The 12,964-nt window shown below is 56.9% G+C and overlaps 1 protein-coding gene across 1 annotated transcript; it reads right to left on the bottom strand.

The window, feature by feature from the left end:
* Positions 1-720: 720 nt before the first annotated feature.
* On the bottom strand, positions 721-4,969 carry LOC144248398 (proteasome subunit beta type-4-like). Its single transcript, XM_077790569.1, has 7 exons — positions 4,809-4,969; positions 3,438-3,644; positions 2,672-2,818; positions 2,070-2,151; positions 1,754-1,876; positions 1,016-1,104; positions 721-842 (listed from the first exon to the last, which is right to left on the bottom strand). The coding sequence occupies exons 1-7, from the start codon at positions 4,961-4,963 to the stop codon at positions 830-832; spliced, it is 816 nt and encodes a 271-aa protein (XP_077646695.1). The 5' UTR covers positions 4,964-4,969; the 3' UTR covers positions 721-829.
* Between the last annotated feature and the right edge of the window lie 7,995 nt (positions 4,970-12,964).

Raw genomic sequence — 12,964 nt, 5'->3', positions numbered from 1 at the left:
CACAGAAAATTCCTGGGTTTTTTTAAGTCAAAGGTGGGAAAATGCTGCTGGAGGAATTTTGGGAATGGGCAGGGGAAAAATTCCGTTTTAATTGGATTTCTGTGGCCTTGGTTGCTGAAATATTCCAAGGTTTTAGTGAAATATTCCAACATTTTATTTTTGTTGAAATACTCCAGTATTTTATGGACATCATCAAAACTTTATGGAAAGATTCCAATATTTTATCGAGATTTTATGTAACTTTATGGAAACATTCCAGGGTTTTACAGAAACATCCCAGTATTTTATTGAAATGTCCTTCATTTACTGAACTATTCCATAACCCCAGAATTCCCAGAAAAACCACTGCGGGTCCATTTGAAGCAGCAGAAATTCCCCAAAATTTGGGATTTTAACCCAAAGGGGGTTTGGGACCATCTCAGAATTCCCCAGAAAAGGATTTGGGGCAAATTTGAGCCATTTTGGGTTCAACAGATCCTGACCCATCCTAGAATTCCCAGGCTTGGGAATGACCTTGAAATCCCCCTGGATTTGGGATTTTGGGGAAAAAATCCCACGGAGCGCCCCAAAATCGTGGACAGGGTTTAGGGATTCCCAGGCTCCATGCCACCTCAGAAATTCCAGTTTCAGAAGGAATTGGGATCTGGGGCCACAGCATCCATCCGGAATTCCGGAACTCCCCGCGATCTTCGAGGATTCCCAAAGAACAAACACACGGACTGGTCTTAAACACTGGATTTTATTCCCAAAAAACACCAGATTTTTGCCATTCCAGAGGGGAAGAAGGGATGGGATAAAAACGGGCTGAGGCCGGAGCAGCTCCTGGAGATCACTCGAAACCTCTGGAAAAATGGGAAAAAAGGGAAAAACGGGGTTAGAGGGGCAGGAAAAACAGCTGGATGTCCCCAGGAACAGCTGGATGTCCCTCTGGAATGACCAATCCCGCTGTATCCAGGTGGGAATTCCGTGGATGTCCCCGGAATTCCCAGATGCCGATATTCCAGGTGGGAATTACCTGACGGCGTGGGCGATGTCCCAGTTGGCCTCCAGGGTCAGGGGTCCCTCCAGCTCCACGCCCTTCTCCGTCACCGTGGCGACCTCGTACTGCGGGAAAACCCGGGATTCGGGAATTCCACAGGGAAAAGCCCGGAATTCCACAGGGAAAACCCCGGAATTCCTCAATCCCCGCCTGGAATTCCATGGGAAAAACCCTGGAATGCCTCGATCCCAGGCCTGGAATTCCACGGGAAAAACCCCGGAATGCCTCGATCCCAGCCCTGGAATTCCATGGGAAAAACCCTGGAATGCCTCGATCCCAGCCCTGGAATTCCATGGGAAAAACCCTGGAATGCCTCGATCCCAGCCCTGGAATTCCATGGGAAAAACCCTGGAATGCCTCGATCCCAGCCCTGGAATTCCATGGGAAAAACCCTGGAATGCCTCAATCCCTGCCTGGAATTCCATGGGAAAAACCCTGCCATTGGGATGGGTTTGGGCTGGCTCCCACCTATTTGGGGATGGATTTTGGGACAAATTCCCGGGATTTGGGATACAAACCCTATTAAATGACCGAGCATCCCTGTAGTAGAGCACCCTCAGGCAGCGCTCCAGCAGCTCCCGGGACTGGGATGGGTTTGGGGCGGATCCCATGGATTTGGGATGGATTTGGGGCGGATCCCATGGGTTTGGGATGGGTTTGGGATGGATTTGGGATGGGTTTGGGATGGGTTTGGGATGGGTTTGGGATACAAACCCTATTAAATGACCGAGCATCCCTGTAGTAGAGCACCCTCAGGCAGCGCTCCAGCAGCTCCCGCGCCTCCTCCCGCGTCGGGAGCCGATCCTGATTCCGCTCCAGCTCCGCCCGCAGCAGCGGCTGCGCACGGATTGGGAATAAAGGGACAAATTAATTAAAATCAGATCGAAAATCAAAATATTGATTAAAAAGTGACGAGCTAGAAAATAACGAGCCAAAAGAGGTTTATAATCCATTAAAAAAAATTATAAACTAAGTAAAGAAAATTATCAACGAATAATTTAACAAACTGAAGACCCGAGCCCGGGCTCACCTGGGCCAGGTAAGCCCCGAATCCCGTGGCCAGCGACGGCGCCTCGTAGGCCACGCCCAGCATGTCCACGTATCCCAGGAAACTGCAGGAATGGGAGAGCGGGAATCACCTGGGGAACCGGGAATTCCCTGGGAAGGAGGCGGGAATTCCCCTGGGAAAGAACAGGAACCACCCCAGGAAAAGCAGGAATTCCCTGGGAAGGAGGAGGAGAAACCAGCCCAGGAAAAGCAGGAATTCCCTGGGAAGGAGGAGGAGAAACCACCCCAGGAAAAGCAGGAATTCCCTGGGAAGGAGGAGGAGAAACCACCCCAGGAAAAGCAGGAATTCCCTGGGAAGGAGGAGGAGAAACCAGCCCAGGAAAAGCAGGAATTCCCTGGGAAGAAGGAGGAGAAACCACCCCAGGAAAAGCAGGAATTCCCTGGGAAGGAGGAGGAGAAACCAGCCCAGGAAAAGCAGGAATTCCCTGGGAAGGAGGAGGAGCAACCACCCCAGGAAAAGCAGGAATTCCCTGGGAAGGAGGAGGAGAAACCAGCCCAGGAAAAGCAGGAATTCCCTGGGAAGGAGGAGCAATCCCTGGAAGCCCCAGGCGCGGGATCGCTCACGTCTCCCCGCCGTAGACGCCGGCGATGAGCACGGTATTCCAGAGGGGATTGATCTTGGAGCGCCGGTTGTACAGGACCCGCGTCAGCCACGAGTGCAGCGCCCGCGGGCTGTAGCTGTGCCCGTCCCCCAGCAGCTCCTCGTCGATCCTGAAATTCCACGGAATTCCATGGAAGTCCGGCCTTGGAGACCAGGGATTCAGGGGCTGCAGATCGGGGATTCGGGGATTGGAGCGGAGCAAGAAACGCCGCGGAATTTGGGGATGGAATGACGAGGAATCCAGGGATTTGTGCTCAAGGAATTCAGGGATTTGTGCTCAAGGAATTCAGGGATTTGTGCTCAAGGAATTCTGGGATTTGTGCTCAAGGAATCCAGGGATTTGTGCTCAAGGAATTCAGGGATTTGTGCTCAAGGAATTCAGGGATTTGTGCTCAAGGAATTCTGGGATTTGTGCTCAAGGAATTCAGGGATTTGTGCTCAAGGAATCCAGGGATTTGTGCTCAAGGAATTCAGGGATTTGTGCTCAAGGAATCCAGGGATTTGTGCTCAAGGAATCCAGGGATTTGTGCTCAAGGAATTCTGGGATCGCAGCAGAGAAATTCTGGGGATTGGCGCACCAAAACCACTGGGGATGGGAAATTCCCAAATCCCCAGGAATCAATCCAGAATTTTGGGGTGGGGACTTCGCGGGAATCGACTGAGGATCGTGGGATGGGGAATCTCGGAATTCCCAAGGGAATTTGGGCTGGGAATTCCCGGGAATCTTACACCATCTGCTCCAGGAGCTGCCGCAGGTGCTGGAAATCCGCCAGGTCACCGGAGGCTCCGAGCACGGTGGAGTCGTTGACCTTGAGGAGCCGGGAGATTCCCCGGAATCGCGCCAGGGATCCGTAGGATCCCACCGTGTCCGCGGCCAGCATCACCCCCCCGGAGAACTTCAGGCCCAGCACCGACGTGCCGGTCACCATCGGGCTCCTGGCACGCCGAGATCCCAGTCACACCAGTTCGGATCCCAGTCACACCAGTTCGGATCCCAGTCACACCAGTTCGGATCCCCGTCACACCAGTTCGGATCCCAGTCACACCAGTTTGCATCCCAGCGTGTCCATTCTGCGCCCCTGGAGTCTCCCCGGCATTCCCGGATTTTCTGCTCCTTCCCTTTCCCCCTTTCTCCCTCCCAGTTCCCCCCAGTTTGCCCCCCCAGCCCTCAGAGACCCTCCCCAAATCCCCCCATTTCCTCTCCCCCACCCCAAATCCCCCAGTCTCCCCAGTTCTCTCCCACTCTCCCCAGTTCCCCCCCAATTCCCTCAGGAACCCCCCCACTCTCCCCAATTCCCTCCCAGTCTCCACAGTTCCCCCCCATTTCTCCCCAGTTCCCCCCCAGTTCCCTCAGGGACCCCCCAGTCTCCTCAATTCTCTCCCAGTCTCCCCAATTTCCTCCCAGTTCTCCCCAATTCCCCCCCAATTCCCTTAGGGACCCCTCCACTCTCCCCAGTTCCCCCCCAGTCTCCCCAGTTCCCTCCAATTTCCCCCCCAGTCTCTCCCAATTCCCTCAGGGACCCCCCAGTCTCCTCAATTCTCTCCCAGTCTCCCCAATTTCCTCCCAGTTCTCCCTAGTTCCCCCCCAATTCCCTCAGGGACCCCCCAGTCTCCCCCAATTCCCTCAGGGACCCCCCCACTCTCCCCCAATTCTCTCCCACTCTCCCCAGTTCTCTCCCAATTCCCTCAGGGACCCCCAGTCTCCCCCAATTCCCTCAGGGACCCCCCCACTCTCCCCAATTTCCCCCCAGTCTCCCCAGTCTCCCCCAATTCCCTCCCACTCTCCCCAGTCTCCCCCAATTCCCTCAGGGACCCCCCAGTTCCCTCAGGGTCCCCCCAGTTTCCCTCAGGGACCCCCCCACTCTCCCCAGTCTCCCCCCATTTCCTCAGGGACCCCCCAGTTCCCTCAGGGACCTCCCAGTCTCCCCAATTTCCCCCCCACTCTCCCCAGTCTCCCCCAATTCCCTCAGGGACCCCCCAATTCCCTCAGGGACCCCCCCACTCTCCCCAGTCTCCCCCAGTTCCCTCAGGGTCCCCCCAGTTTCCCTCAGGGACCCCCCCCACTCCCCCATCCCCACCCCGCGCTCCCGCTGCCCTCACAGGGTGCGGCCGGCGGGCAGCGCGGCGGGCGCGGTGCCGGTGCCCCGGGAGGCGCGGGGGGCGGTGCCGGTGTGCCCCAGGGCCCGGGGGATGTAGGTTTGCCCCGGGGCCGGGCCCCCGGCCCAGAACGGCGGCGGCGCTGCCCCGGCCTCCATCTTAGTCACGGCGCGACTGCGCCTGCGCGGGGGCGGCCCCGCCCCCGCAGCGGGGGGCGTGGCCACAGTCCCGCCTCAAGATGGCGCCGCCCCCGCCCCACGTGACGCAGCACCGGTGCGGCGGTGGGCGGGGCTTGGCGCGCGGCGCCGCGCCCGGTGGGCGGGGCTTGGGGCGGCGCTGGCCAATCGGCGGCGAGGGGCGGGGCTCGGGCGAAGGTAACAGGTTGCGGCGGCTGCGGCGGGAGCGGCGGTGAGTGGGGGGGGCACCGGGAAACGGGGCTGGGGACACGGGAAAACGGGGATGGGGACACGGGAAACGGGGCTGGGGATACGGGAAATGGGGCTGGGGACAGCGGACAGGGCTGGGGACACGGGAAAACGGGGATGGGGATACGGGAAATGGGGCTGGGGACACGGGAAAACGGGGCTGGGGACACGGGAAATGGGGCTGGGGACACGGGAAACGGGGCTGGGGACACCGGGCAGGGCTGGGGACACGGGAAAACGGGGCTGGGGATACGGGAAATGGGGCTGGGGACACCGGGCAGGGCTGGGGACACGGGAAATGGGGCTGGGGACACCGGGAAATGGGGCTGGGGACACCGGGCAGGGCTGGGGACACGGGAAATGGGGCTGGGGACACCGGGAAATGGGGCTGGGGACACCGGGCAGGGCTGGGGACACGGGAAAACGGGGCTGGGGATACGGGAAAACGGGGCTGGGGACACGGGAAATGGGGCTGGGGACACGGGAAATGGGGCTGGGGACACCGGGCAGGGCTGGGGACACGGGAAAACGGGGCTGGGGACACCGGACAGGGGTGGGGACACCGGGAAACGGGGCTGGGGACACCGGACAGGCGCTGGTGGCACGGGGGTGGGGGGTGTTGGCACGGGACAGGGCGCAGGTGACACCGGAGGAGGTGCAGGTGACACCGGGCAGGGCTCTGGTGACACCGGGCAGGGCTCTGGTGACACCGGAGGAGGTGCCGGTGACACCGGAGACAGTCGTGGTGGCACGGGTGACACCGGGAGGGGATCTGGGGGCACGCAGAGGTCGCTGGTGACACGGGACAGGCTCCGGTGACACGCAGAGGGGTCTGGGGACACCGGGGAGGGCGCTGGGGACACTGGAGAGGGTCCTGAGGACACGGAACAGGGTCCCGGTGTCCCTTTAAGGGGTCCCGGTGTCCCTTTAAGGGGTCCCGGTGTCCCTTTAGGGGGTCCCGGTGTCCCTTTAAGGGGTCCCGGTGTCCCTTTAGGGGGTCCCGGTGTCCCTCCACGGGGTCCCGGTGTCCCTTTAAGGGTCCCGGTGTCCCTCCACGGGGTCCCGGTGTCCCTCCACGGGGTCCCGGTGTCCCTTTAAGGGTCCCGGTGTCCCTTTAAGGGTCCCGGTGTCCCTTTAGGGGGTCCCGGTGTCCCTCCACGGGCTCCCGGTGTCCCTCCACGGGGTCCCGGTGTCCCTCCATGGGGTCCCGGTGTCCCTTTAAGGGTCCCGGTGTCCCTCCATGGGGTCCCGGTGTCCCTTTAGGGGGTCCCGGTGTCCCTTTAAGGGGTCCCGGTGTCCCTTTAGGGGGTCCCGGTGTCCCTTTAAGGGTCCCGGTGTCCCTCCATGGGGTCCCGGTGTCCCTTTAGGGGGTCCCGGTGTCCCTCCACGGGGTCCCGGTGTCCCTTTAAGGGGTCCCGGTGTCCCTCCACGGGGTCCCGGTGTCCCTCCACGGGGTCCCGGTGTCCCTTTAAGGGTCCCGGTGTCCCTTTAAGGGTCCACGGTGTCCCTCCACGGGGTCCCGGTGTCCCTCCACGGGGTCCCGGTGTCCCTTTAAGGGTCCCGGTGTCCCTTTAAGGGTCCCGGTGTCCCTTTAAGGGTCCCGATGTCCCTCCACGGGGTCCCGGTGTCCCTTTAAGGGGTCCCCGTGTCCCTTTAGGGGCTCCCGGTGTCCCTCCACGGGGTCCCGGTGTCCCTTTAGGGGGTCCCGGTGTCCCTTTAAGGGTCCCGGTGTCCCTTTAAGGGTCCCGGTGTCCCTTTAAGGGTCCACGGTGTCCCTCCACGGGGTCCCGGTGTCCCTCCACGGGGTCCCGGTGTTCCTTTAAGGGGTCCCGGTGTCCCTTTAAAGGTCCCGGTGTCCCTCCACGGGGTCCCGGTGTCTCTCCACGGGCTCCCGGTGTCCCTCCACGGGCTCCCGTCCTTCGGGATCCCCTCAGAAAACCCTTCCCGACCTTTCAGGGCGGCGCGACTCCCGCCTTTTATCCCTCCAGGAATTTGGGGGAGATCCGGGTGGGTTTTGGAGCCGCTTCCCGGAGCCGGCGGATCCCAAACTCCAGGGATCCCAAATCCAGGAGGTTTTGTCCCGTTTCGTTCCGGGTTTCTGGGACGGCTCCGGGCGCTCCCGGAGCGGTCGGGCCGGTTCGGGATCCGAATTCCCTTTCCCCGGGCGGGATTTGGGGTTTTGCGGCTCTTTGGGATCAGGGAGGGAATTCCTGGGGGAATGAATGTGGGATTGAATTCCTCAGGGAGGGAATTCCTGGGGGAATGAATGTGGGATTGAATTCCTCAGAGAGGGAATTCCTGGGGGAATGAATGTGGGATTGAATTCCTCAGGGGGGGAATTCCTGGGGGAATGAATGTGGGATTGAATTCCTCAGGGGGGGAATTCCTGGGGGAATGAATGTGGCATTGAATTCCTCAGGGAGGGAATTCTGGGCTGAAATCTGGGACGGGATCCAGGGCAAACCAAATCCTGCAGGGATTTCAGTGTCCAGGGAATGGGATCATTCCCAGTTATCCCAAAGGAATGGGATCATTCCTGGTTATCCTAAAGGAATGGGATCATTGCAGGTTATCCCAAAGAAATGGGATCATTCCCGGTTATCCCAAAGGAATGGGATCATTCCCCATTATCCCAAAGGAATGGGATCATTGCCGGTTATCCCAAAGGAATGGGATCATTGCAGGTTATCCCAAAGGAATGGGATCAGTCCCCATTCCCAGTTATCCCATTCCCGGTTATCCCATTCCCCATTCCCGGTTATCCCGAGGCTTTTCTGCACTCGGGAATTGCATCCCGAGGGCTCCGGTTCCAGGGGCTCAATTTCCCTGGAAACCGTCACCGGATCCCGGCGGCGACGCGCTGGGAACGAGATCGGGATTCCCAGGAGGGCTGGAATGGGATTTCCCGGGATTTGGGGTCGATTTCCCGGGATCTGGGCTCGATTTCCCGGGATTTGGGGTCGATTTCCCGGGATTTGGGCTCGATTTCCCGGGATTTGGGCTCGATTTCCCGGGATTTGGGCTCGATTTCCCGGGATTTGGGGTCAATGGTTAACCTGGGAACTCTGCCCGAGGTTGGGCTGGAATTCCTGGAATTCGGCTCCGGAGGGAGCAGCGCCTGAGGGATGATCCCAATCCCAAATATTCCCGATCCCAAATGTTCCTGTCCCGATCCCAAATGGAAATCCCTCTCCCGACCCTTTTCCCAGGTGAAAGATCCCATTTTCCCAGGTGGCAAATTCCACTCCTGACCCTTTTTCCGGGTGAAAATTCCCATTTTTCCGGGTGAAAATTCCCATTTTTCCAGGTGCAATCCCCTCTCCCCCCCATGATCTCCGCCCCTCCCCGGTTTCGGGTTCCCAGGAAAAGCGGGAAAAACTGGAAAATCCGGAACAGCCGCTCCTGGTTTTTGGGCGCGGCTCCAAATTCCCGGACTTTGGCCCCAAACAACGCCCGGGGGAGGAGCCGAGGGCGGAAGTTTGGGAAAGATCCCAAAAAAAAAATCCTCCTGGAGGCAAAAAACCCCAGGATGGTTTGGGATAATTAATTCGGGGTAATTTGGGATAATTAATTTGGGATCATTTGGCATAATTTGAGATGATAACTTGGGATCATTTGCGAGAATTCATTTGGGATAATTCAGGATCATTTGGGATAATTTGGGAATTCTTTGGGATCATTTGGAGCTCAATTTAGGCCCCAGGGACTCGGGAACGAAGCAGAATTTTGGGAAAACCTCACTGGGACCATCCTAAATATTGGATTCCCAGCAATTTTGGGAATATTTTGGGAAAATTGGGGATTTTTCCCTTCCTTTCCCACCCTTGACCAGCCGGATTTTTCCCTCCGTTTCTCCATTCTCAAAATCCCAAGTTCCCTTTCCTCCTTAAGGAAAAAAAAAAGGGAAAAAAATCCTGGAAAAGCAACTCCAGTTTTTTTTTTCCCCTCGGATTTTCCGGCTACTCCAGGAATTACGAAACGACTTTTTCTGGGTCGGAGCCACAAAGGCTCTTTGTGCTTCCATGGATCCCGGCCAGCCGGAGAATTCCCAAAATTCCGCCCTTCCAGAGGGTCAGGATGGCCTCTCCTGATTTTTCCCGACCCCATCCACAGGGAAAATTCCCATTTTTGGTTTTTTTTAGACTCTAATTTCCCTTTTCCTGCTTTTCCCCTCCCAGTTTTCCAAGGAAATTCCTGAAATTCTGGTTTTTCTCAGGCCCAAAATTTGCATTTTTCTGTTTCTTTTCCCAGTTTTTCAGCCCCCAAATCCCCTTTTCCCTGTTTGTTCCTTTCAGTTTTCCAATGAAATCCCAGAAATCCTGGATTTCCTCATTTTGGGAATATCCAATCCTCTCCCGGATTTCTGGAAATTCCAAATCCTCTCCCGGTTTTTGCAGCCCTCCCCCCTTCCCGGTTTTTCTGGAGCCATCTGGGAACATTCCCAACCCCCTCCCCCCCCATGGATTCTCCACCTGCTCTGGGATGGATCCGGGATGGATCCTGGGATTTGGGATGGATCCTGGGATTTGGGATGGATCCAAGGGTTTGGGATGGATCCAAGGGTTTGGGATGGATCGTGGGATTTGGGATGGATCCTGGGATTTGGGATGGATCCTGGGATTTGGGATGGATCCGGGATGGATCCTGGGATTTGGGATGGATCCTGGGATTTGGGATGGATCCAAGGGTTTGGGATGGATCCAAGGGTTTGGGATGGATCCAAGGGTTTGGGATGGATCCTGGGATCCGGGATGGATCCGGGATGGATCCTGGGATTTGGGATGGATTCTGGGATTTGGGATGGATTCTGGGATTTGGGATGGATCCCGGGATTTGGGATGGATCCTGGGATCCGGGATGGATCCAAGGATTTGGGATGGATCCTGGGATTTGGGATGGATCCTGGGATTTGGGATGGATCCTGGGATTTGGGATGGATCCAGGATCCGGGATGGATCCTGGGATTTGGGATGGATCCGGGATGGATCCAAGGGTTTGGGATGGATCCAAGGGTTTGGGATGGATCCAAGGGTTTGGGATGGATCCTGGGATTTGGGATGGATCCAAGGGTTTGGGATGGATCCTGGGATCCGGGATGGATCCTGGGATTTGGGATAGATCCTGGGATTTGGGATGGATCCAAGGGTTTGGGATGGATCCTGGGATTTGGGATGGATCCAAGGGTTTGGGATGGATCCTGGGATTTGGGATGGATCCAGGATGGATCCAAGGGTTTGGGATGGATCCAAGGGTTTGGGATGGATCCAAGGGTTTGGGATAGATCCGGGATGGATCCTGGGATCCGGGATGGATCCTGGGATTTGGGATGGATCCAAGGGTTTGGGATGGATCCTGGGATTTGGGATGGATCCTGGGATCCAGGATGGATCCTGGGATTTGGGATGGATCCTGGGATTTGGGATGGATCCTGGGATTTGGGATGGATCCAAGGGTTTGAGATGGATTCTGGGATTTGGGATGGATCCCGGGATCCGGGATGGATCCAAGGGTTTGAGATGGATTCTGGGATTTGGGATGGATCCCGGGATCCGGGATGGATCCAAGGGTTTGGGATGGATCCTGGGATTTGGGATGGATCCAAGGGTTTGGGATGGATCCTGGGATCCGGGATGGATCCTGGGATTTGGGATAGATCCTGGGATTTGGGATGGATCCAAGGGTTTGGGATGGATCCTGGGATTTGGGATGGATCCAAGGGTTTGGGATGGATCCGGGATGGATCCTGGGATTTGGGATGGATCCAGGATGGATCCAAGGGTTTGGGATGGATCCAAGGGTTTGGGATGGATCCAAGGGTTTGGGATAGATCCGGGATGGATCCTGGGATCCGGGATGGATCCTGGGATTTGGGATGGATCCAAGGGTTTGGGATGGATCCTGGGATTTGGGATGGATCCTGGGATCCAGGATGGATCCTGGGATTTGGGATGGATCCTGGGATTTGGGATGGATCCTGGGATTTGGGATGGATCCTGGGATTTGGGATGGATCCAAGGGTTTGAGATGGATTCTGGGATTTGGGATGGATCCCGGGATCCGGGATGGATCCAAGGGTTTGAGATGGATTCTGGGATTTGGGATGGATCCCGGGATCCGGGATGGATCCAAGGGTTTGGGATGGATCCTGGGATCCGGGATGGATCCAAGGGTTTGAGATGGATTCTGGGATTTGGGATGGATCCCGGGATCCGGGATGGATCCAAGGGTTTGGGATGGATCCTGGGATCCGGGATGGATCCTGGGATCCGGGATGGATCCCGGGATCCGGGATGGATCCTGGGATCCGGGATGGATCCAAGGGTTTGAGATGGATCCTGGGATCCGGGATGGATCCTGGGATCCGGGATGGATCCCAGCCCTTCCCGGTGATCCCGACCCCTCCTGGCCCTTCCAAAGGTTTCTCCCGATCCCGGAATTCCCATCGGGATCGCTCCCGGCCCCGCCCTGGCCTCGGCCCCGCCGCCCTTTGGCCACCTGGAAAAATTCCCGATTTTCCGCCGGCGCCGCTCCCTGCTCAGGTCGGTTCCTGGATTTCCTGGGGACTCCGGTCCCAGGGATTTGGGGATTTGGGAATTCCATTCCTGTGGTCCTTCCCCTGCCATTCCAGGGATTTTGAGATTTCTGGGATTTGTAGTGATTCCAAAGGGACGGTAGAATATAGGGATTTGGGAATTCGGGGATTTGGGGATTCAGGAATTTAGGGATTTGGGCATTTGGGGCTTTAGGGATTGGGGAATTCTGCTCCCAGGATCCTTCCCCTGCCATTCCAGGGATTTGTGGGAATTCTGGAGGATTTGGCTTGGGATCCTTTTTCCCACCCCCATCCCGTGCTCTGCTCCTTCCCTTTGGGAATTTTTTGGGATTTTCCCGGCACTTCAGCCCCATCCCCAAATCCCAACAAACATCCCAAATTCCCCCGCTCATTCCGCAGCTCGATGTGTCATTCCCGATTTATTCCCGCAAAAAAACCCCGGGATTTGGGGCGGAATCGCGGCTTTTCCAATCCTGAATTCCCGATTTTTTTTTTCCCGGGGCTTCCAGGGGATTTCTGGGATCGAGGGCGGCGGGGTGGAGGTTCCCAAAATGTCACCTCTCGTCCGAAAAACTGGGGAAAAAACCGGGAAAATCAGGAGAAATGGGGGAAAACGGGGGAAAAAAAAGTGGGGAGAAGGGGGAAGACAAGTGAAAAAAGGGGAACACCGGGAAAAAATAGGGAAATCGGAGAAAAAACAGGAAAAAAAGGGGAGAAAAAGGGGAAGAAACTGGGAAAAATAGGGAAATAATGGTGAAAAAGGGGAAAAAATGGGGAGAAAAAGGGGAAGAAACTGGGAAAAATAGGGAAATAATGGTGAAAAAGGGGAAAAAAATGGGGGGAAATGGCGAGAAATGCGGGGGGGAGGGGGGAGGGCGAGGGAAGAGGAAAACCGGGAGGAAAAACGATGGAGAAAAAGAGAACCGGGAAAAACCCGCACAAAATGGAGGGGAAAGGGGGAAACTGGGGGGGAAATGTAGGAAAAACTGGAAAAAAACGGGGAAAAGTGGGGAAAACTGAGGGGAAATGTGGGAAAAACGGGGGAAACGGAGGGAAAATGGGGGGGAAACGGGGGAAATGGAGGGAAAATGTGGGATGAATGGGGAAGGGAAGGGAAAATGTGGGAAAAACGGGGGAAACTGAGGGGAAATGTGGGATGAACGGGGGAAAGGAAGGGAAAA

The sequence above is a fragment of the Lonchura striata genome, unplaced genomic scaffold, assembly GCF_046129695.1.
Source record: "Lonchura striata isolate bLonStr1 unplaced genomic scaffold, bLonStr1.mat Scaffold_106, whole genome shotgun sequence".
Classification (NCBI taxonomy): domain Eukaryota; kingdom Metazoa; phylum Chordata; class Aves; order Passeriformes; family Estrildidae; genus Lonchura; species Lonchura striata.
The sequence above is the reverse complement of the archived record's forward strand: the minus strand, read 5'-3'. Positions and strand labels throughout refer to the sequence as shown.